This window comes from Maylandia zebra, unplaced genomic scaffold, assembly GCF_041146795.1.
Source record: "Maylandia zebra isolate NMK-2024a unplaced genomic scaffold, Mzebra_GT3a scaffold02, whole genome shotgun sequence".
Taxonomy (NCBI): Eukaryota; Metazoa; Chordata; class Actinopteri; order Cichliformes; family Cichlidae; genus Maylandia; species Maylandia zebra.
Genome location: NW_027490032.1, coordinates 3,893,474 through 3,915,331, shown reverse-complemented (window position 1 = coordinate 3,915,331; position 21,858 = coordinate 3,893,474). Strand labels below are relative to the sequence as shown.

The following is a 21,858-nucleotide window of genomic DNA, read 5'->3' as shown; positions in this document are numbered from 1 at the left end:
AAACCTCCAAACTGTCTCCAAACTCTCACTAACCGCAACTCTCCATCAAACACCCACATTTTAAATGAAGTCTGAGGGGTTTATATCGCTGTCATATCTCGCGGCAAAGTTCGAACCACTTCATGAACCAGTCACGTGGTACAGCCGGGCAGCGAGGCTTCGGACGTCATCATTTTCAGCTCCTCCCATAAATGAAGCAAGCCTCGATACGCGCTTCGCGGAAACGCCCCCTCCATTACTCGACACACGCTCCGAAGCCTCGATACAGAACGTCACATCACTAGTTGGCAGTTTGTCTTCGGAAGGTTGCCGGTTCGAGCCCCGGCTTGGCCAGTCTCGGTCGTTGTGTCCTTGGGCAACACACTTCACCCGTTGCCTACTGGTGGTGGTCAGAGGGCCCGGTGGCGCCAGTGTCCGGCAGCCTCGCCTCAGTCAGTGCGCCCCAGGGCGGCTGTGGCTACAATGTAGCTTGCCATCACCTGTGTGTGAATGTGTGTGTGAATGGGTGGATGACTGGATATGTAAAGCGCTTTGGGGTCCTTAGGGACTAATAAAGCACTGTACAAATACAGGCCATTTACCATTTAATAAAGAAAGAAGAAATCTTCAGAAGAAGGGGGCGGGCTTTACTTCCTGCCAAGACTGATCACATTCACATTAAAGAACTGTGACATTGAGACATCAAAGTAAGACTGTTTCAGCTGTAAGACCAGCAAACATCTGTCATTTACTGATTCCTGGGGACTGAAGTAAACAAAACAAAACATAATTACATATTGCATATGTCCTGTGTTTTACTCCAAGAGTTCACTTATTTGTTTTATCTCATTTCTCTTTTAATCCGTTAATCTGTTTTACCCTTATCATACAGCATTTTAGTATCACATTCTATTTTGCCTGGTCTAAAGGTTAAATGCACTGTAAGAGGCTTTAAATCAAACAGAAACAGTTGTTCTGTGACACACACACCCACACACACACAATGACCTTTATGTAAATACAAGTTTTAAATAACAGCAATCCCAAAATAAATATTGAAAACTTTCCAAATGACAAAGTGCTCAGTGAGTGCTTGACTCTTTCACTCTCCCTCTCATTTCACATTAAAAAAATCTTTTTTTTTCTTAAGTGGCTGGATTTTCTTTTAAAAACATTACTAACATATTAGAAACCCCCTGAATAGTCGTGTAATAGATCAAAGACACAACTATTAGTCATCTCTGACACACAACCAGAAAACATGTCGTGACTGGAATGCAGTTCAGCAGGTTTTGCTTTAGTCAGAAAAACGTCAGCTAAAGATTCTACAACACATTTTAACACAAATGTATACTTAGACTCTATCTGAAGCCACAAAGCTACACAGACATAATGTCAATATAGCGAGATATATAGCTATTTATTTTCAGTTGGATTTTATTTTATTTTATTTTATTTAAGAAAACAATAGTAAAACACTATGGATGGAGGTCTGAGGACTGTGATTGAAAATAAATTGAGTTCAACTGACTGGTGTGTAGGTCTATGTCTATGTTTGGATTATATTCATGTTTGTGGCTTTTAAGCAAATACATAACACTTCAAAAGGCCAATCTGTGTCTCACACCAGGAATGTAGTCATACAAACTCCTTTGGAGAAGGGAGGGACTGCTCTCTTTGGGTAACAAGGAAACAAAGTATTTGAAACAAAGTTCGGACAAAGCAGGAGGATGAAAACAAGGTGAGTTTTTTTGTGCATTAATGTGTTGTCAGAATGATTGGTTCCTGAATGGAAATAAGATATGAGTGTTTCTCAAGTTTGAACAAAAGCTGTAAAAGCTCTTTTGGTCCATTTTGGTACTTGAGTTTGTGACACTAAAAAGAAATATGACACAAAAAAATAACTTTGGGTCAAATTGATGGGCAGGACATCATCATTCTTTTTCTGACTCTCTGCTGTCTTTGTGAGGTGGAGGGTCTAATGGGTTTATTGTAGACTTGAATGTGTGTATCTCTGTTTGTTTATTCCTGTGTTGTATTTCCTGTTCTGCAAGTCATGGGTTTCTATATTTCTATGTTGAGGATTTTTGTCCCACACTCGCAGTCAGTGTTGCTGATTTTGCTCAAACTCTCTAAAGGTGTGAAGGAGTTTCCAGCATCCAGCAGTATGTCCATGAAGAATGATAATTCTCGAGATTATCCTCCTCTCTTCAGTCATGAACCTGTACCCTCAGGCACAAAGTAAGAGACTGTTTCTGTGAGTTCTACTTCAGTAGATCCAATGATAAAAAAATTTATATTACAAGGATTATTTCAAGGATTTGTGATTCCAGATGAATGAAAAAAACTGTTCCAAAAAAAAAAAAACAAAAAAAAAAACCCTAAAAGAAAACCAAACTAAAAAAATATTAACTAGGAATTCAAAATCAGTTTAAAAGAATGACCCTGTTTCCAGCTCCTGATATAACTAGCATAGTAGCTTTGAGAACATCCAGTGCTTCAGCTTCATGAATCTGACAGAGAAAGAAGCTGCCTAATGGCCAACAACACAAAGATATAGAGCAACAACATGTGCTTGATTCTGTCTTTGTGTTTCCAGACATCAGCAATACAGAACAGAGTTTCCAGGATCCAGCTCCATGTCCATGAAGAGTGACAACTCTAGAAATTATCCTCCACTCTTCAGTCATGAACCTGGAACCTCAGGCACAACGTAAGAGTTTGCTTCTGCAGTAAACTGAACTGAAGATGATTTTGGATTTTATAGTCTTTCATATTATTTTAAAGGGGTTTGTGGGGGTCTATTTAGACAGAAGCCACTGCTGTCTGTTTTTACTATATGTTTCAGCTCTTCATACATTTTTTCCCTTGTAAAATAACTGATCTCATACCAGTACACTTATCCATCACCCCAACACCTTTCATACAAACATGCAGGTAGGTAGAATGATAAATCCTGGATCGACATTGGGAGTTGGTAACTACCTTCACATAATTCCTTATCCTGATTAAAAATGTTATAATTAGTGATTCCATTGGAATGACAAATGACTTTATAAAACTGAAAACCCAAAATGGAATCCCAAACTGAAGTTTCAATACTGATATAAATGGTTGACCCTGGTGCCAGCCTATCCCACAACAACTACAGTAGTTTTGAGAACATCCAGTGCTTCGCCCCTATGAAATTGACACTAGGGGAGAAGCAACTTAATGGCCAACATAAACAACATGCACATCAATAATGGTGTCGTCATTCTATGTTTGTATTTCCAGACGTCAGCAGCACAGAGCAGAGTTTCCAGGATCCAGCTCCATGTCCATGAAGAGTGACAACTCTAGAAATTATCCTCCACTCTTCAGTCATGAACCTGGAGCCTCAGGCAAAATGTAAGAGACTGCTTCTGCAGTAAACTGAATTGAAGATGATTTTGGATTTTACAGTCTTTCATATTATTTTAAAGGGGTTTGTGGGAGTGGAGTCACTGAATTATCATTAACCCCCTCAGGAGCAGGTTAATTTTGAAATTACGGATCAGTATATATAAAATGACTGTAACACACCCAAAGAAAGACTAGGTCTGACCAACCGTCCCAGTCGTGGGCAAAAAGATGACAGTCAATAAAATTCTAAAAGATAATTTATTGACGAAAAATATATCAAGAGATAAAAGATAAAACAGTCCAGTGTCCCATTTATGAATTGTATAAAAAACAGTCCCAAGGCCAGAGCCAGCTATGCCACACGGCCAGTTGCACTCCACGTGTTGTCTTTAACAGGGTTAGAAGTTGTCCTTGGAGACCCACCACCCTGCAAGCATATAGTCAGTGGTCACTCCAGCCTCTGCAACTCTGCTGCCTTTAGGCTGTGGCATATAATAGGCCCTGGCCTGCACAGAGAGACAAAACGACACACTCAATATAAAATTCATAGCGCAAAACCCATCCATCCCAAACATATCTGATTTCATCACATTACATACCTGCACAGAGAGACAAAACGACACAGCAGTGTTTGTAGTGTGGGCTATAAGTAGACCAGTGTATCAGTGCAATCAAGTACACCTGCCTCTAATTAGTCCAACCCCATTCCAGCCATTGGCTCACCAAAAAATGTGACACACACAAAACCACTCCCAACCCAGTGCAACTTCACACAATAATATGGAGCTGAATTAACACAGGCACATTAGTCTACCATATTACACCCCTCCCTGCTGAAATGGTTATTGTCCCAATGACCATGTAATCTATAAATATTAGTCTCCAAATCTCTGTGGAGGCAGTCCTTTGGTTGTTCTTGTTGACCGTCTGGGTTCTTGATGAATGGGTCCTGTCTCGATGCCTTCTGGGCCAGCCTCGAGAGGGATTTCTGTAGGAAGCCAAAATCCAACCCAGGGTGGAGCAGCTGGAGATCTACCAGTATGTGGCACTGCATTTCCAGTTTTTAAATCTTCCCGCCTGGCTGTCTCCACCTCACTCCTAGAGTTCTGCATATCTTGTTGCATAGGTAGCAAACAAGGTCTCATTAAGTTACGATGCATCACTTTCTCAACATTTCCCCCTTCTTGTCTAATCACATACACCGGCAAATCAGGATCTGCTTGTTTTATGACGACATAAGGTCGCTGCTCCCACCTATCTGCCAACTTACCTCGGCCCCTTGCTCTCAAGTCCTGTAGCAATACTCTCTCTCCAGGCAGCAATGGAAGATCATGACCTGAAAGCAGATGCTATTTCTTTTGCCGGGACATTTCAAAGTCTCTACGGTCTTGAGCTTTTCGGAAGGCATACTGCAGCCGTCTCTGATGGCATTGCACCCAGTTGTCTACAGAAGAGCAGCCCACATCTTCCGTAAGGCCCATCAGCCGATCCTGGGGAAGAAATCCATGCCTTCCAAACATCAAATAATGTGGTGAATATCCTGTAGAACTGTGCACTGTATGGTTATATACCTGGATCATCTCAGGCAGGTGATCTCGCCAGTTTCTCCTCTCTTCACCTAATGTGCCCAGCAACCCCAGAAGAGTCCGATTAAGCCGTTCACAGGCCCCATTTCCAGCTTGGTGATAGGGTGTTGTATGATCCTTCTTTATACCATACAATTCACACAGCTCCTGCACTAGCTGCGATTCAAAGTTAGGACCTTGATCTGACAGCAGTCGTCAGATCAATTACCTTGCTCCAAAGTGCTTTAGCTGTCGTCACTGCAGTCTGATCTTTTGTAACTGGAGCCCAAGCAAATTTACTGAAGTGATCCACCATGACCAAAACATTATGATACAGATCTTCTGGACCACCTATAGACAAAAAGTCTACAGACAACAGTTCCATGGGTGCAGATGTCTTAATGGGAATCAAAGGAGCATGTTTCGCAGCAGCCGCTTTACGCAGAACACAGGCCTTACATTGGGAACACCAATTTATAACATCAGCATTTAATTTGGGCCAGAAATATCTTCTTTTAATGAGGGATATTGTTTTTTTTCTGGGCCCCAGTGTCCTGCATATTCATGATACAGTTGCCATATAGAATACTTCTCACTCTCAGGAACCAAAATTTGAACTACTGGATCGACCTCCTTGGTATCATGTGATGTCCGACACAGCACTCCATCTTTTAGTGACAGTCGTTCCCAGTGACGCAGAAGACAGAGAACAGGTTTAGACTCCTGTTGCCTCTCACACTTATTTGGCTGATGGCCCCTCCGTAGATACCAGGCCACCCTTATTAGCGTTGGGTCCTCCCCTTGCAAGGCAGACCACTGAGATGGCGTGCGTTCAGGAAACAGAGGCACACCACAGGTTACATTTTGTAAACTCTCCTGGTTAGAGCTGCTTACGCCAACACACATCGCTCTGACGACATTTACTTCAACCTGTTTAAAGGATGGAACCTCTACTTCTTCCCTTTCTCCCTCTGTAGCCTCAGTTACTACAGGTGATGGATATCTGGATAGTGCATCTGCACTCTGATTAATACGCCCTGGCCTATATTTGATCTCAAATTGAAAACTAGCCAGGCATGCTGCCCATCTCTGCTCTAATCCACCAAGTTTAGCTGAACTCAAATGTACCAAAGGATTATTGTCTGTGTAAACCGTAAAGGGTACACAGTACAGATATTCAGCAAATTTCTTAGTTACTGCCCAGGTCAAGGCCAGAAATTCAAGTTTGAAGGAGCTATAGTTCTTATCATTCTTCTCAGAAGGGCTTAAACTCCTACTAGCAAAAGCAATCACTCTCTCTTTTCCATCCTGAACTTGTGCAAGTACGGCTCCTAAGCCCTGGTTGCTGGCATCTGTGTACAAGATGAAGGGTAGATTAAAATCAGCAAAAGCCAACACTGGTGCAGATGTTAGAGCCATTTTTAAAGAACTAAAGGCTGTGTCACATGTAGAGTTCCATTTAGTGGACAAGGGAACATCCTTCCTCTTAGAATTCTGTGATGCTCCAACTAATATTTGATTTAATGGTTGGGCAATTCTTGCAAAATCTTTCACAAATCTCCGATAATAGCCTGCCAGACCCAGAAATGATTGTAATTGTTTCACAGTAGTTGGAATAGGCCATTCTTGAATGCATTTAATCTTGTCAGGGTCTGGAGCAATCCCTTTCGCTGAAACACGATGACCCAAATACTGAACCTCTGGTTTTAGAAGACGGCACTTCTTGGGTTTTAATTTGAGGCCATGCTTTGACAGTTTACCAAGGACTGCATCCAAATGAACCAAATGGGTGTCAAAATCTGGAGAATAGATTATTACATTATCTAAGTAGACAAGTACAGACTGTAAGTTTTCTTCACCCAGGCATACATGCATCAACCTTTGGAAGGTGGCTGGTGCATTTGACAAACCAAAGGGCATTCTGGTGAATTCAAATAAACCCATGGGTGTAGTGAAGGCTGTTTTTTTCTCTGTCTGGTGGGGACACCCCAACCTGCCAATATCCACTGGCAAGATCAAGTGTGGAAAAATACTTGGCGTTACCCAAACTGGCAAGTGACTCTTCTATTCTTGGAAGAGGGTAAGCATCTTTATGGGTCACAGCATTAAGTTTACGATAATCCACACAAAATCTAAGTGTCCCATCCTTCTTATGGACTAACACAATCGGAGAAGCCCATGGACTGCAACTAGGCACAATGATGTTAGCATCCAACATACCTTGAATCAAACTCTTCACCTCCTGATATAACTTTGGTGGAATTTGTCTATAACGCTCACGGACTGGTGCAGCATTGCCCGTAGGAATTGAATGCTGCATGGTGCTTGTCAATCCATAATCTTCCTCATGCACAGCAAACACTGCTCGGTGCTTATGCAATAAAGCCTGCACTTTCTCCAATTCCTCTGTGGACAAATGAAGACCAGTTAAATCAGGGAACATGCATTTCTCCTTGGGCAGGGCTTGCGTTTGGTCCATACTCACTCTAACGGTGTTTACACCAACACGAGTCATGTTCACACTATTCTCTTGTATGATATCTGCTGGGTCAATAATAAAAGTCTTAGCCAACTTCTGATGTCTGTAAAGGTACATTGGTGAGTCATTAAGGTTTTGGACCCTAATCAAAAGCCTCCCATCATGGACTGTAGATAATGTTCTAGCAATTAAGACTTCACCCACCTCGACAGGTTCCACCAGGCATTGATAATCCCTACCGTCCACTCCAGTCTTCGTACGACCCCAAACCAACATCTCACTCCGAGGGGGAATCTGTATAGGATGGCGATTTATGGTACGTACATACCCAATGGACCCATCTAAAGCTGCAAACCGTGCCTGACTGGCACAAATCTGAAAAGCGGTAGTCCAAGCTCTCTGTTCGGCTCCACTAGAGGAGAGGTAGGCTAATGGCTTCTCCTGATCCATTTTTTCATAACACTGTGAAATAACATTCATACCCAGGACGCCTTCACTGTCGGTTAAACATTGGTCCTTAATCACCAAAAAACCACATTCAGGGAGTTCCACCTGTCCAATCTTCACATGTAGCAATACATAACCCAGGTATGGAATATCTAGTCCATTAGCAGCCTCGAGCACCAGCCAGCTGCTTGCATCCTTCAATTTCATACCATTACTGCCGAAGTGTTTAGAGAAGTAGCTGTTCTTTATCAGTGACACATTTGATCCAGTATCCAGAATACACTGTATTGGGACATCATCAGACACAAGCTGACTTTAGGAACTTTTCCAATCAGTTTTTTCACATCAGTTTGAGGCCCATTGGCATCGACACAACCCACTGTCTGGGCCGCCACAGTGGTGTCGTCTAGTTTAACGATCCAGATCTAGGCGTGCTTTTACAGAACCGAGCTATGTAGCCTGGCTGGGAACAAGTGTTACAGATGGGGCTACCTTGTTCATCATACCTGTTTGAGTAAACTCTGGGTCTGCTCCCGCCTTTCTTTCTTGATCTGTACTGGTCAGTCTGTTTCCAGTCCAAAGTCTTTTGTGTAACTTGATGAAGTTCTGATCGGATTTCTTTGATCACAGTCTGTGATAAATCATTGAATTGTGTGGTCATTTGCTTGTTCATGTCCTCCCACAACTCTGATTTGATCTGTTCCATATCCTTAGCATTAAAGGTCTTGTATCTTTCCCCCTTTGGCAGCAAAACACTGGACTGGATCAACCATTTCACCATAAACATTTTCCCTCAGGATTAGTTCTGCTTTAATTTCTGCAAATGTCAACTGATCATTCATAAGAATTTTTGTTCTAAATTCACCTCTAAGGGCAGTGTCTCTCAAGCCTTCAACCAGATGATCTCTGAGAAGAATATCTTCGTCATTCATACCTCTAGGGTCCTTCCTCTTTAACCTGAGAAAATGTTCTTGTAATCTCAGTGCAAATGAACTGATGTCTTCATGTGTTTCTTGACGAGCATTGAAGAACTGAGAGTGCAGGACCGAAGCAGTTGTTTTATCCCCATACAACTTATCTAACTCATTAAAAATTAGCTCAGGTGAATTACGCTTCTCTGGTGCTAGAATTAAAATCTCTCTTTTAGCCTTGCCTTCCAAGCAACAGAGTGTTAATTCTGCTCTAAAATCTACAGGAACTCCTTGCAAAGCAAATGTTGTCTGCAAATTACTTTTCCATTCACCTAGACTAATATCTGAATCCTTCCCTCTAAATTTAGTTGTGACCATATTAAACATAGGGATCATACCGAAGGGCCTAAACCCTGCACTAGAAACTGGTGCTTCTCTATCTGGGCCAGACTGTGATTCACTCTGATCAGTCATCTTGCTTTTGCCCACTACAGATCACGGTAGCCAGATCCTGTCGACAAGGCCAGTTGTAACACACCCAAAGAAAGACTCTAGGTCTAACCAACCGTCCCAGTCGTGGGCAAAAAGATGACAGTCAATAAAATTCTAAAAGATAATTTATTGACGAAAAATATATCAAGAGATAAAAGATAAAACAGTCCAGTGTCCCATTTATGAATTGTATAAAAAACACAGTCCCAAGGCCAGAGCCAGCTATGCCACACGGCCAGTTGCACTCCACGTGTTGCCTTTAACAGGGTTAGAAGTTGTCCTTGGAGACCCACCACCCTGCAAGCATATAGCCAGTGGTCACTCCAGCCTCTGCAACTCTGCTGCCTTTAGGCTGTGGCATATAATAGGCCCTGGCCTGCACAGAGAGACAAAACGACACAGCAGTGTTTGTAGTGTGGGCTATAAGTAGACCAGTGTATCAGTGCAATCAAGTACACCTGCCTCTAATTAGTCCAACCCCATTCCAGCTATTGGCTCACCAAAAAATGTGACACACACAAAACCACTCCCAACCCAGTGCAACTTCACACAATAATATGGAGCTGAATTAACACAGGCACATTAGTCTACCATGTTACACCTGCTTTTGGAAGAAGTATTGCTCTTGAAATTAAAGACACCATTCTCTAATGATCAAGGTCCTCCACTTCTGTCCTCCATGATTATTTTCAGAATAGGTTAAATTTTATTAACATATCAGCTGGTTTCAAGTCACTCTGAATAAAACTCTTAACCATCTCACAGCTTCACCTAAGTTTGTTTGTTTGTTTTCCCACACTTCTACTCACACAGCAGCTGTGTTGCTCTTAGTATTTACTATGTGTTTTGCCTGTTTTTTTTTCTTTTTTTGTCCTTGAAATTTTGTAATTTTTTCTTCCCTTGTAAAATAACTGTTTTCATAGAGTACACATATATAGCAACCCAAAGCCATTTACGTGAACATACTGGTACAGTAGCTTTGAGAACATCCAGTGCTTCGCCCCTATGAAATTGACACTAAGAGAGAAGCTTCTTAATGGCCAACAGAAGGAACATGCACATCAATAATGGTGTCGTCATTCCATGTTTTTATTTCCAGACGTCAGCAACGGAATGGAGAGTTTCCAGGATCCAGCTCCATGTCCATGAAGAGTGACAGCTCTAGAAATTATCCTCCACTCTTCAGTCATGAACCTGGAACCTCAGGCAAAATGTAAGAGACTGCTTCTGCAGTAAACTGAAGATGATTTCAGATTTTATAGTCTTTCATAATATTTATTTTACATGGTGTCAGCTCTCTCTTTGATTATTACTTCCTGTTCCTATTACAATGCATAGTGGTATTTTTCTGCAGGTAATTTGTGTAGCAATTTAAATTAAAAAAAGTATAGTATATAGTATTTCCTAAGACAATCTTCAAGTGTTTCTTTTCCAAAACTCACTTTCTGTAACAGTATTCACTGACTATGTCTTTTGGTGTTGAGTAATATAGCTTCGTTTTTAGCCAACTTCACAGTATGGTCTCTTTTTTTTTTTAAAGATCTATGTAAAATGTTCTGTGATTTGGGGAAGAAAAGGCTAAAATTTATACTAGCTTGTTTCTAGTCTTTGTATTTGCAAGTTTCAACCAGCTCACATATTCATATAAAGTTGTCTTTTTCAGCTCAATTTCCACTGACACAGCAATTGTGTTGCTGTCATTCTGCATTATGTTTCAACCTCCTAATATTTTTCCTATGAACTTTTGTAGTTTTGTCTTCATTCCACTCCATTCCCTACACCACACCTTTCATGTGAATGAGTTTGTAACATTGACTGAAGAACCCTGATTTAGCATAGCAACATGGTTAACCAGCTTTCCATGAGGACTTTTTGTGCTTACCAATGTAAGGATTAGTGAATGCAGGCGAAGGAAAGATATCTTCAATTTACAATAGAATAAAACTATACAGAAATCAAAACTAATGAAAATCAACTAAAGATTCAAAAGTGATTTAAAAGAATGGTCCTAGGTACTTCAAACATCAAGTAAAATACTATTTGTCCAGAACTGAGCTGGTGGATAGATCTCACCATAAAGAATTATTTTTTTGCCTTTTTTTTTTACTAATTAATTTCACATTTGCCTCAAAGTTTATATTATTTCTGCAATTGGCAAAAAAAAAAAAGTGATTTCCACAATAAACTACAACAAACTGATGTTCCTCTGGAGTTCAAAGATGAGAAGAAATTAAACATACTTAGGGAAACAGACTAGGTGTACAGTGAGAGAAATAAAGATTTTTCTGGAAGCCAGTGCCACTAATAAACTTAGATATTTCTTTACTTTACTGCTTTTATTCGGTCAGAATAAATGATTCTTGGTGTCCACAGAGAAAGAAAAAGGGCAGAGTTGCTGCCCTACTGTGCTTCGTGTCATGAAGTCCTGAAGGATTCATCAAGAAAGTCCTCATGTCCCCAGTGTGGAGAAAGATCCAGAACCAGAGGTAATCTGCAGAGAGCCAGTCAGAGAAGCTGTGTACAAAGAAAGACCTGACATCTTTCTGCTAATGAAATCATTTTTGGAAAACTGGACTTCCTATTGTTTTGCTAAGACATTAAAGAGTTTTCTTGCTCTTTATTTTTCTTGTTTTTCTCACTGTCAACAGATCTGCGTCTGCAGAAAGTTTCTGATGCACTAAAGGTCAATCTGAGGAGAAGATGTGAACGTGTAACTGAAGGACCTGAAAAATCAGGAAGTGGAGCCCTCCTCAGATTGATCTACACTGAGCTCTATATCACAGAGGAGCAGAATGAAGCTGTACACTTCCTACATGAGGTGTGGCAGGTGGAGAGCGCTTGTAAGAAGATCCCCTGTGAAACACCAATCAGCTGCCAGGACATATTTAAAACCTTACCTGACCAACAAAGACCCATCAGAGTGGTTCTGACATATGGCGTTGCTGGCATTGGAAAAACCTTCTTGGTGCAGAAGTTCACTCTGGACTGGGCAGAGGGCTTAGAAAACCAACACATCAGTGCGGTGGTTGTGCTTTCATTCAGGGAGCTGAACTTGGTCAGAGATGAGCAGTACAGTCTCCTGGAGCTGATCCATGTTTTCTATCCAACATTACAGAGCATCACAGCAGAGAAGCTCACTGTGTGTAATCTTTTGTTCATCTTTGATGGCCTGGATGAAAGCAGACTTTTGTTAAATTTCAACAACAGGAAGCTTTTGTCTGATGTCACACAGAAGTCCACCATTAGTGAGCTGCTGACAAATCTCATCGAGGGGAATCTTCTTCCATCTGCTCTCATCTGGATAACTTCCCGACCCGCAGCAATAAGTCAAATTCCTCCTAAATGTGTTGACAGGATGACAGAAGTTCGAGGCTTTACTGACTCCCAGAAGCAGGAGTACTTCAGGAGGAGATTCAGAAAAAAAGAGCAATCAAGCAGAATCCTTTCCCACTTGAAAACATCCAGGAGCCTTTACATTATGTGTGGGATCCCAGTTTACTGCTGGATCACTGCTACAGTTCTGGAGCACATGTTGACTACAGAGGAGAGAGCAGAGCTGCCCAAGACCCTGACTGACATGTACTCACACTTCCTGATGGTTCAGATAAAGAAAAATCACAAATACCATACGGGGAAAGAGATGAGACGAATAGAGCTCAGCAGTGCTGACAGGGAGGTTCTTCTGAAGCTGGGGAAGCTAGCATTTGAACATCTGCAGAAAAAAAGCATCCTGTTCTACCAAGAAGACTTGGAGCAGTGTGGTCTGGATGTCACAGAGGCCTCGGTGTACTCAGGAGTTTGTACAGAGATCTTCAAAAGAGAGTCTGTGATCTTCCAGAAACCAGTTTACTGCTTTGTTCATCTGAGCATTCAGGAGTTTCTGGCTGCTGTCTACATGTTCCACTGTTACACCAACAGGAAGACAGAGGTGCTGCAGGACTTCCTGAGAGAGGACATCTCATCTCTGGAAGATTTTCTGATAAGAGCCATGGAGAAATTCTTCCTAATAGAGAACAGCCACCTGGAACTGTTTGTTCGCTTCCTTCATGGCCTCTCCTTGAAGTCCAACCAGAGACTCTTAGGAGGTTTGCTGGGTCAGACAGAGTGCAGTACACAAATCATCCAGAGAGTCATCAACAACCTGAAGGAGATTAAAACTTATGACAAGTGTCCTAACAGAGCTATCAATATTTTCCACTGTCTAATGGAGATGAATGATCTCTCAGTACATCAGGAGATCCAAGACTTCCTGAAGTCACAGAACAAATCAAAGAAGGAACTATCTGGAATTCAGTGCTCAGCTCTGGCATATATGTTTCTTGTGTCAGATGTTTTGGATGAGTTGGACCTGGTGAACTACAACACATCACAGGAGGGACGGCAAAGACTAATTCCAGCTGTGAGGAACTGCAGAAAGGCTCGGTGAGTCCAGATGTGAATAACATTATAAATCACTGTACATTAGTAGGTTAGTTCTTAAATTATTCTGACTAAAACCTACTTGTTATTCTTATTACACTGTTCCAGTGATTCATCAGAGACATGAGATATCAGTTGCGGGGTGGTACAGAATAACTGTGACATATGACTGTTTTGTAAATACTTGTACAAAAAAAAAGAAAGAAAAAAAAAACACTTAAAGAATTGCCTGAATTTTAATATAAATAGTAATGTATACTTTCTTTCCTTTCTAAATTTGCACATGGGTTTTTGAACTTCATGATTTATTTTTGCATTTCAAGGTCTAGAAATAGTTCAATAAACACGTTTCTGGTTTTCACCATTAAAAAACTTACTTTTTAACCTCACAGATTTTTTGTTTGGGATTTTAGGTCCAATATATTAACACTGTATTTCAAAATGGAAAAATGAAAAAAAAAAAACTGTCTGCAAGGTCAGACATCTGAGGTTGTGTTGAAAAAAACTGAGTCCACTTAAAGTAAGCTAAATCATTTTTAAGGTAATAAAAAGGAAAAATCAAAAGTAGTCAGAAACATCCAGTTAAACCTTGACCACATAAGGTTAAGGAGTTGGTGCTAGATCACATTACACTGGATAACCACATGGAAGCCTGACTGGAACCCTTTGTCTGCACATTAAATCAAAATAAAAAATAAAAAAAATTTGTGGGTCTGACAGAGACTGAGGTAATTAACTTTTTGTGTCAAACAAACACTTCAGTGGAAACACTGATGTGAAGAGAAAGTGTCCAGTTGTTTTTTGACAAGTGCATGAAGTAAACATAATGTGACTTTTTCATAATGACATATTTTCTAACACATACGTCAACACAGACTTCATGATGTTTGGCTCTCAGAGAACCACTGTAAAACTCTGGCCTCAGCTCTGATGTCCAACCCCTCCCATCTGAGAGAGCTGCACCTGAGTTCAATCAACCTGGAGGATTCAGCAGAGACACTGTTTGCTAGTCTTGGGCAACCAAACTGCAGACTGGAGACACTCAGGTCAGTTAACTGAATCTGTTGTTATTTCTCAAGGTCTTTCAATAGTTTTAACTACAAAGTTCAAACTATACCCATAACTATAAACTATAAAAGCACTTATAATAATGGAAAACCCTACACTAAGGTACAGCAATGTAATAATCTTCACCTCAACATTGCACCAGTAAGTAACCTGGGTCAGTTGGTGTCCTAAGTGGGACAACTGGAAATGTGAAGGGGACAATGTGGGTAAGACAAAGACCAGAGTTTAGAGCAGCTGACTAATAGCCTGCAGGTTGCTGAGTTGAGTGCTGTTACATAGCTAATGACATTGTAAACTTCATAAACAGGAGAAGTGTGCTTTTAAGCACAGTAGGGCTATTCAGCATGGATACTAAGTAAAGAAAATCCCAGGGTAAATGAAGTGATAAAGTTTCGCAACCCTTGCACTTGTTGAAGAACTCAAATTTGGATGCTTCATTCAATCTATTAAATCCACTTTCAGAATCAGATTGATGAAGTGAACATTGATATCACATATATATTTTAATGTTCTTAAAGCATGGATTCTCTATGACATTTTAGGCTGTGCAAACTGTATGTTTTGTTATTATTTTTTATTTGTGCTAAAAAAAATTATCACAATGGGAAAAAACATAATTTAAAACCAGTATGGAGAACTTTTTTGTGTGTTCTTTTTCTTTTGATCTATTTACCAGTTTTATGTTCTAGGAGTCTTGAAATTATTGTGAATCTTGTCAAAAAATGCTATGAGTGGCTGGCAATTCTCTCGCTATGGACAAAACACAAAAGCAAGTCTAGCCAATTGGAGTTTGGTTATTTATAATCAGTCTAGAGAGGTGATTGTGCTGCTGAATGTTGCAAGTTGTTGCACTTAGCATTAATCCATTTGCTAAAGTCTGTAAATTAGATGCTTACTTGATTTTGTAAGCTTGTGTAATAAGTCTCTAGAAGCATTTGGTCCATCTGCAAATCAAATGCTTCTACTTGTCAGATTAAAACACAGAGGAGATCGGGCTTTTGCTGTGACTGCTCTGAAACTGTGGAATAAACTACCATTACATATCCCAACCTCCCCAACACGGATACTTTTAAAACACGCCTAAAGATCCATTTTTACTTCTTGGCTTTCAAGTCGGTTTGAGGCTGTCATTATTTTATTCTTATAATTTTCTTATCCTTGACTTTACTTTCTTTTTAAATTTTATCTGGTTATTCAGTTGTACAGTACTTTGGTCAACAGTTGTTGTTTTTAAAGTAATATATAAATAAATTTGATTTGATAATAAAAAACAGTATTTAATCCAACATGCAATTAATGTGTTTGGGATGAATAGGTGTTTGGATGGTATGCTGATAACTGGATGATATATGCAGGAGACTGACGTGATGATAATCATGTATTATGTTCAAAAAAACTAATTCATTAGGACATAATAATACTAAGCTTAGAACATCAGATTACATTACCAATTATTTTTTCTACATGTTCTAATCTTTATTCAGATTTGAGAATTGCAGTTTGTCAGAGATCAGCTGTGCTGCTCTGGTCCGGGCTCTGAAGTCCAACCCCCCCTATCTGAAACATGTGGCTCTAATAGGAGACAACCTGCAGGAATCAGGAATGAAACAACTGTGTGATTACCTGGAGAGTCCACACTGTAGACTGGAGACCTTAAGGTCAGTTAACTCCACAACTGAGGAACAAAATATATTTCTTTAAATTTTGTTTATCAGTGTGACTATCATTCATTCTGAGTCTGCAGAGCAAACAAAGCAAAAGACTAAGGAAAACATGGTGCACATTAAACATTATTCACAGCATTAAGAATCTAATAATGCTGAATTGCACATTTAAAACCTAGGGATCATCAAAATTCAAGCCCGTTCAGATCCCTGTTGGCATGCATTTCACAAGGGCTATGGTTATGTGCTGGAAATGTTATTTGTAACACATTCATAATAGCAAGCTGCTCACTTCTTACTGGACCCACACCTCCCACAAGTTACATAGAGAGACACTGGCTGATCAGTAACAGTTTAACACAAAAAGTGAGTTAATTTCAAAGGCAAATCCTGCTAGTGGCTTTATATATAGTCCTTTTTAATATTATTTGTTTAGTATTACTTCTTTTTCTGCATCTTTTCTGGACAAGGCTGTCATATAACAAAGGTTTAACATTTCATTTTCTTGCAAGCTTTTCTTGATCCTATCACACCGTGTTCCTACAGGTTGACCTCTACTTTGCTTTAGATGCTGTACTGGGGTGAGTATTGCTCAGATCTTTTAGTGGGATTAATTTATGTATTTTCACTTTCATAGTAATTTTAGGATAACTCTTTTTAATTATAAATTTCATTCCAAGGTCTAATATATAATTGATACCTTGCATTAGTGTGGATGTTTTTTTTTCTGCACAAAGCTTTCGAAGACTGGTTTTCTTTGATGGATCTATGCAAGATTTCACTATTTGGTGAATATAACTCAAAAGACTCCATTCTCTTCATTAATTGGTAATTGCTTCTATTGGTATTAGTGAGTTTTCAGTCTGCATTGACTGTAGTTGTTTAAATCCTTCTTTTTGGTGTTCTCAAAAATGTTATTTTCAATGATGATGTTTTAAATGCACCCCATCAGTGTGTGAATAAAAATACAGTAAAACTTTTGGTGTCCTTTAAAGAAGTGAAGAGTACGCAACAATTATTTTAAGACAAATCTTTTACTTTTGAACAGATCGAGGCACGCAGTGACGTCTGCAGAGGGATTCTTTAAGTCAAAGACTGACTCTACCCAGACTTCCTGAATCTGTTCCAGAAGGAACAAAGACAGTGTGGCCTTAACTTCAGTGTCAAGCTTTGACTTATTGATACGCGTTTGAGAAACTACTGAAATTCTCTTCAGTGGATGGATTACAAGACAGAGGGGAAATACTTTGACCCCAGACTGTGCCAGTGTCATTTTCACTTCAGCTGCTGCTGTTTGCCTTTACTTTCTGGATGACTCTAATAACTCCAGTGGATGTGTCAATACTGGCATACTCACATTCCTAGAAATAAGGACTGTGCCTTGAAGAGTCATTAAACTTTGGATTAAGTGCTGGAATATGTTATTTGCACTACTGATCACTTATTTTTTGCCTCTCTCCTGAGTTGAATGTTGCTTTTGAAGTACTATGGCTGCTCTTTAACTGGTCTTGGAGCTAAAAGCCAGGCATTGCTTGGCCAGTCCTACTTTATTATTTTGCTATGGAACTTTGTAGTAATTTTAATGTTGCATGTTTATGGTGTTCTTTGAAGCTCCAGCAGTGTGTTTTTCAGTGCTGTGTTATATTACAGTTCAATCAAGTTTGTGTCATGTCGAAGTGGCAATCCAGTTTTGTAATCGTGCAACAAAGAGAAAATACAGGTACTTGGTTAAAGAAGTATTGTGCAGTAAAAAATAAAGTATTCACACCACTTAAGTTGTTCTACATTTTGCCATGTTAGCCTGGGGCAGGGTGGTTAGCATTATTATCTTACAGAAGGTCTATCATGTCATGTGACCCTTCTGTCTGGAGTTTGCGTGTTTCTCCCACAGTCAAAAGATTTGCAATTAGTGGGGCTCGGTTTATTGGTGTGAATGTAAGTGTGAATGGTTGTCTGTGTTAGCCATGCAACAGACTGGCGATGTAGCCAGGGTGTACCCTGCCTTTCACCCCAATGCAGCTGGGATAGGCCCTGTGCAATGCTGATTATGATAAGTGGAAGAGAATGGATCAATGTAATCCTGTCTACAATTACAACTACTTCGTAGCTAGATTTGTGCTGTGACATACACTGTCAAACATGGGAACCTATCAAATCATAATAAATCATACCATTTCTAATAAACTGAATTTACCACAGGTGGACTCCAAGTTGTAGGAACATCTGGCAGGTGATCACCAGAAACAGGATGCAGCTGAGCTCAATTCTGAGTGTCATGGTAAAAACTGTAAATACTTCAATATTTGAATACATGTTTTATTTTAGGAACACAAACACACACACACACACACACACACACACATATATACATGTGCAACAATTTCAAGAATGTTTTCGCTTGAATTTTTTCTCCCGTTGTCAATAGTGTGTAGAATTTTAAAGTGAAAAATGAATTCAGTGGAACAGAAGGAAATCCATCACTAAATCTTTTTTGCGGTAATGAGGCATTCAGGACTCTCTGCAGATTATTTTAACTGTGGACTTGAGCAAAATCAACAGAGGAAACTCACTTGATGTTAAATATCTCTGCTCTGAACTTAAACTTTTTGTGTTCACTCGACCAAGACTAAAAGGAAGCTGGCTACACTACACAGCTGCTCTGAAAGGACTGCAGTCCCTGCTGCTCTTTATACTGGATTTCCTGCATCAGGAGCTGCTCTGAGAACAGCTCCACTGTCACACAGTGTAGAGTCCAGCATCATCCCCTTTGTGTCACTCAGAATCTGACAGAGGGTCATCGATGTATGTGGACTGCTCTGCTGCTCTGTCCTTCTCACACTCTTTGTAGACACACTCAGACTCCTCCACACCTTCTCCTTCACACCCATATCCTCCACCTCTATTTTTACTTCATCTTTTAATTCAATTAAATATTCCAAAGCCAGAATGATTCTGCAGATTATTGCTATTCATGACACAACAACATATACAATCATGTAAAGAACGCAAAAGTGCTTCACTGTCTGTGAACTATTGTAAAAGCGGCAGTTACTACTGCATTGCTTTGTGTTGCAGCACCACCCTGTGGAATGATAACAAATTTCAGTTGTTTTTTACTGAAACTGCAATAGAAAGATAGACCAATTCCACAAGAATTAAATAAAACATATACATATGGTTAAAGTCAGAGTTTTCTTCTTGCCTAATTGTGATTGACTCAAAGGTTTCTTAAAGGTGCCAGTTACCTCTCTTCACAGAGAAGTCGATCAAAAGATATGAACAACAACATGTGTTTGTCCCACATAACACATATATTAAAACAAAACAAAACTAAACACACAAATAAAAAAGCACATTTCACATATTTTCAGAAAGACTGAAACTAGTCAGCATGTGGCTAAAATGCAGCCTGTCCCTACCTCTAAGTGGTAATTTGTTAGAAATCAGCAGGTTTCACAGCTCCTTTGCTGTAACTTCTAGTTTCACCAGTAGGGGGCGTTTTTTTTGTTTTTTAATTCCATTTCACACTATATGGTAGGGTGACAATATTTTGATTTCCAAAAAAAGAAGACACTTGGCCCAGTCATGAAGAACTTTGTGTCCTCGGGATTCCCATATACTTGTTTGGCGTTCACCTAGGGACCAATTTTGACCCGAGGACACCACAAGGGGTATACCTTAAAAACCTCTGGAATTAAATAAGGGCACAGAAATAAGGCCTCATCTGTATGAGAAAAATTACCAGTCCCAAGACTGTACGAGGGAAAATTCTTTTGCAGTTCGTCTGAAAAGCTGCAGTTGCGCTTTGGTATCTTTCAAACATCATCAGGCGCGCTGCACACGCTGTCTGTCCCGTTTGTAACAACCACTCACAAAGCAGCTGCTCGGGGATGACGTCACACATATGGGTCCTCTGTAGACCTATAGGAAAACCCTGACATTTTCATTAAACATGTATGATTTAATTTCTTTTATTAAATCATACATGTTAAATTTAAACATTGTGTGAATATTTGCTTAGTCATTCTCACGAAGCACTAAAGTTCTCAGACAAGATCTGGGCTCTGTGCCACTGTTGAATTCCCCGCTTGTACAAACAATGACAGCACATAAGCAGACACACACATGCACACACACAAAATCATTAGATTTGTCAGAAGATCAGGTATTAGAACCATTTCATTACATTAACTGTATTTCTCAGTCATCATCACTCAAACTTTGATTTAAGTTTGATTAATAATACAAAATGATTTATTAGTAGCAAAAGCAGATATAGACTCTGTCATTTTAAACATAAAAGTCTGGATTTCAAACCCTTTTAGCCTGCAATGAGAATTACCCTGGTGAGAATTCAATCCTCCGCGTCTCTAAATAAGAGGTCGACCTTGTTGTCAACATTTACGCTCATACACAGTGCTTATATTGCTGAATGTGTCAAAGTAATTTGTAATTGCATTTCTAAGAAAGTAAATGCAAGTTATGGTGTGTGACAGAAATGTTTGCAGTTACAACACATCTACACTGTTGATACAAAACCATGAATCCACTGTTAGGTGAGCTAGAGTTTGTACCGCTCTACTATGTACTATGTGCTATTGGCGCGCACTAATGTTGCCTGCATGGTACAGCTGAGATGTAATTATTTTCTGACGTTATCTAACAACAGTTCCTACAGTCACAGGTTTGCATAGTTACAACTGAGCTCATGATCATGTGAACAGATCATAAAGTGTTCTCAGTCTCATCTTCTTCGCAGTGAATCATGAAGTGGACCTAAAGTTACTTACAGTTAGTGGTGGTCTGTTTGAAGCTGATGGTGACAAAAAAAAAGGCAAAACAAAAGATTTGTAGTGTACTTTAAGCAATGCATTATACATATAAATAATAATGTGATATTATAGCAAAACTCACCTCCCCATTGGAACAGCACAAGAATATTTCCAAGCTTGAACTGTGCTGTACATTATTAAACATAAAGTGTGTGTGTGGTTTTTGTTTAATTCTATATTATTTTTTATCTATTCTGCAAACATCAAGAAGTTACAATCAAAGAGACCAAACCATCACCTCTTTTCTTCCTACCCTCAAGTACATTTTCACAGCTGTTACCGCCCAGCTCAGGGACAAAAGGAGATAACGCGAGAGACTCGGTCAGTGTCTGAGGTTTGGACTTTATTAAATCAAATCAAATCACTTTTATTGTCACATCACATGTGCAGGTACACTGGTACAGCACATGCGAGTGAAATTCTTGTGTGCGAGCTTCACAAGCAACAGAGTTGTGCAAAATACAATAACATAAACAGGCAAAATATACGAATGGCTAAATCTGAACTAATAAATATATGTACAATAAATAATAGTATATGCAAAAAAAACAACAACAAAAATTTCTGGATGTGTATACTAAATGTTTTTCTGCGTGTGTGTGTGTGTGTGTGTGTGTG

The 21,858-nt window shown here is 39.7% G+C and overlaps 2 protein-coding genes across 3 annotated transcripts in view; both read left to right on the top strand.

The window, feature by feature from the left end:
* Positions 1-21,858, top strand: part of LOC101475656 (NLR family CARD domain-containing protein 3-like) — a 60,371-nt gene that overhangs the window by 20,597 nt on the left and 17,916 nt on the right. The gene's annotated exons all lie outside the window — the stretch shown is intronic.
* LOC143415639 (NLR family CARD domain-containing protein 3-like) lies at positions 1,679-18,084 on the top strand. 2 transcript variants are annotated; one of them, XR_013096049.1, is made up of 12 exons: positions 1,679-1,720; positions 2,118-2,220; positions 2,579-2,692; positions 3,256-3,369; positions 10,357-10,470; positions 11,631-11,743; positions 11,906-13,679; positions 14,552-14,722; positions 16,229-16,402; positions 16,955-16,989; positions 17,146-17,236; positions 17,457-18,084. XR_013096049.1 is itself a non-coding variant. In XM_076880957.1 (11 exons), the coding sequence occupies exons 2-10, from the start codon at positions 2,147-2,149 to the stop codon at positions 16,974-16,976; spliced, it is 2,670 nt and encodes an 889-aa protein (XP_076737072.1). In that variant the 5' UTR covers positions 1,679-1,720; positions 2,118-2,146; the 3' UTR covers positions 16,977-16,989; positions 17,457-18,084. The 2 variants fall into 2 exon arrangements, 1 of the variants encoding a protein (XP_076737072.1); XM_076880957.1 differs by lacking the exon at positions 17,146-17,236.

Coding starts and splice junctions, on each gene's coding strand:
- LOC143415639 (XM_076880957.1), top strand. CDS start 2,147: ATGTCCATGAAGAATGATAATTCTCGAGATTATCCTCCTCTCTTCAGT. Junction 2,693..3,255: donor CCTGGAACCTCAGGCACAAC/GTAAGAGTTTGC, acceptor TTGTATTTCCAG/ACGTCAGCAGCACAGAGCAG. Junction 10,471..11,630: donor CCTGGAACCTCAGGCAAAAT/GTAAGAGACTGC, acceptor TGGTGTCCACAG/AGAAAGAAAAAGGGCAGAGT.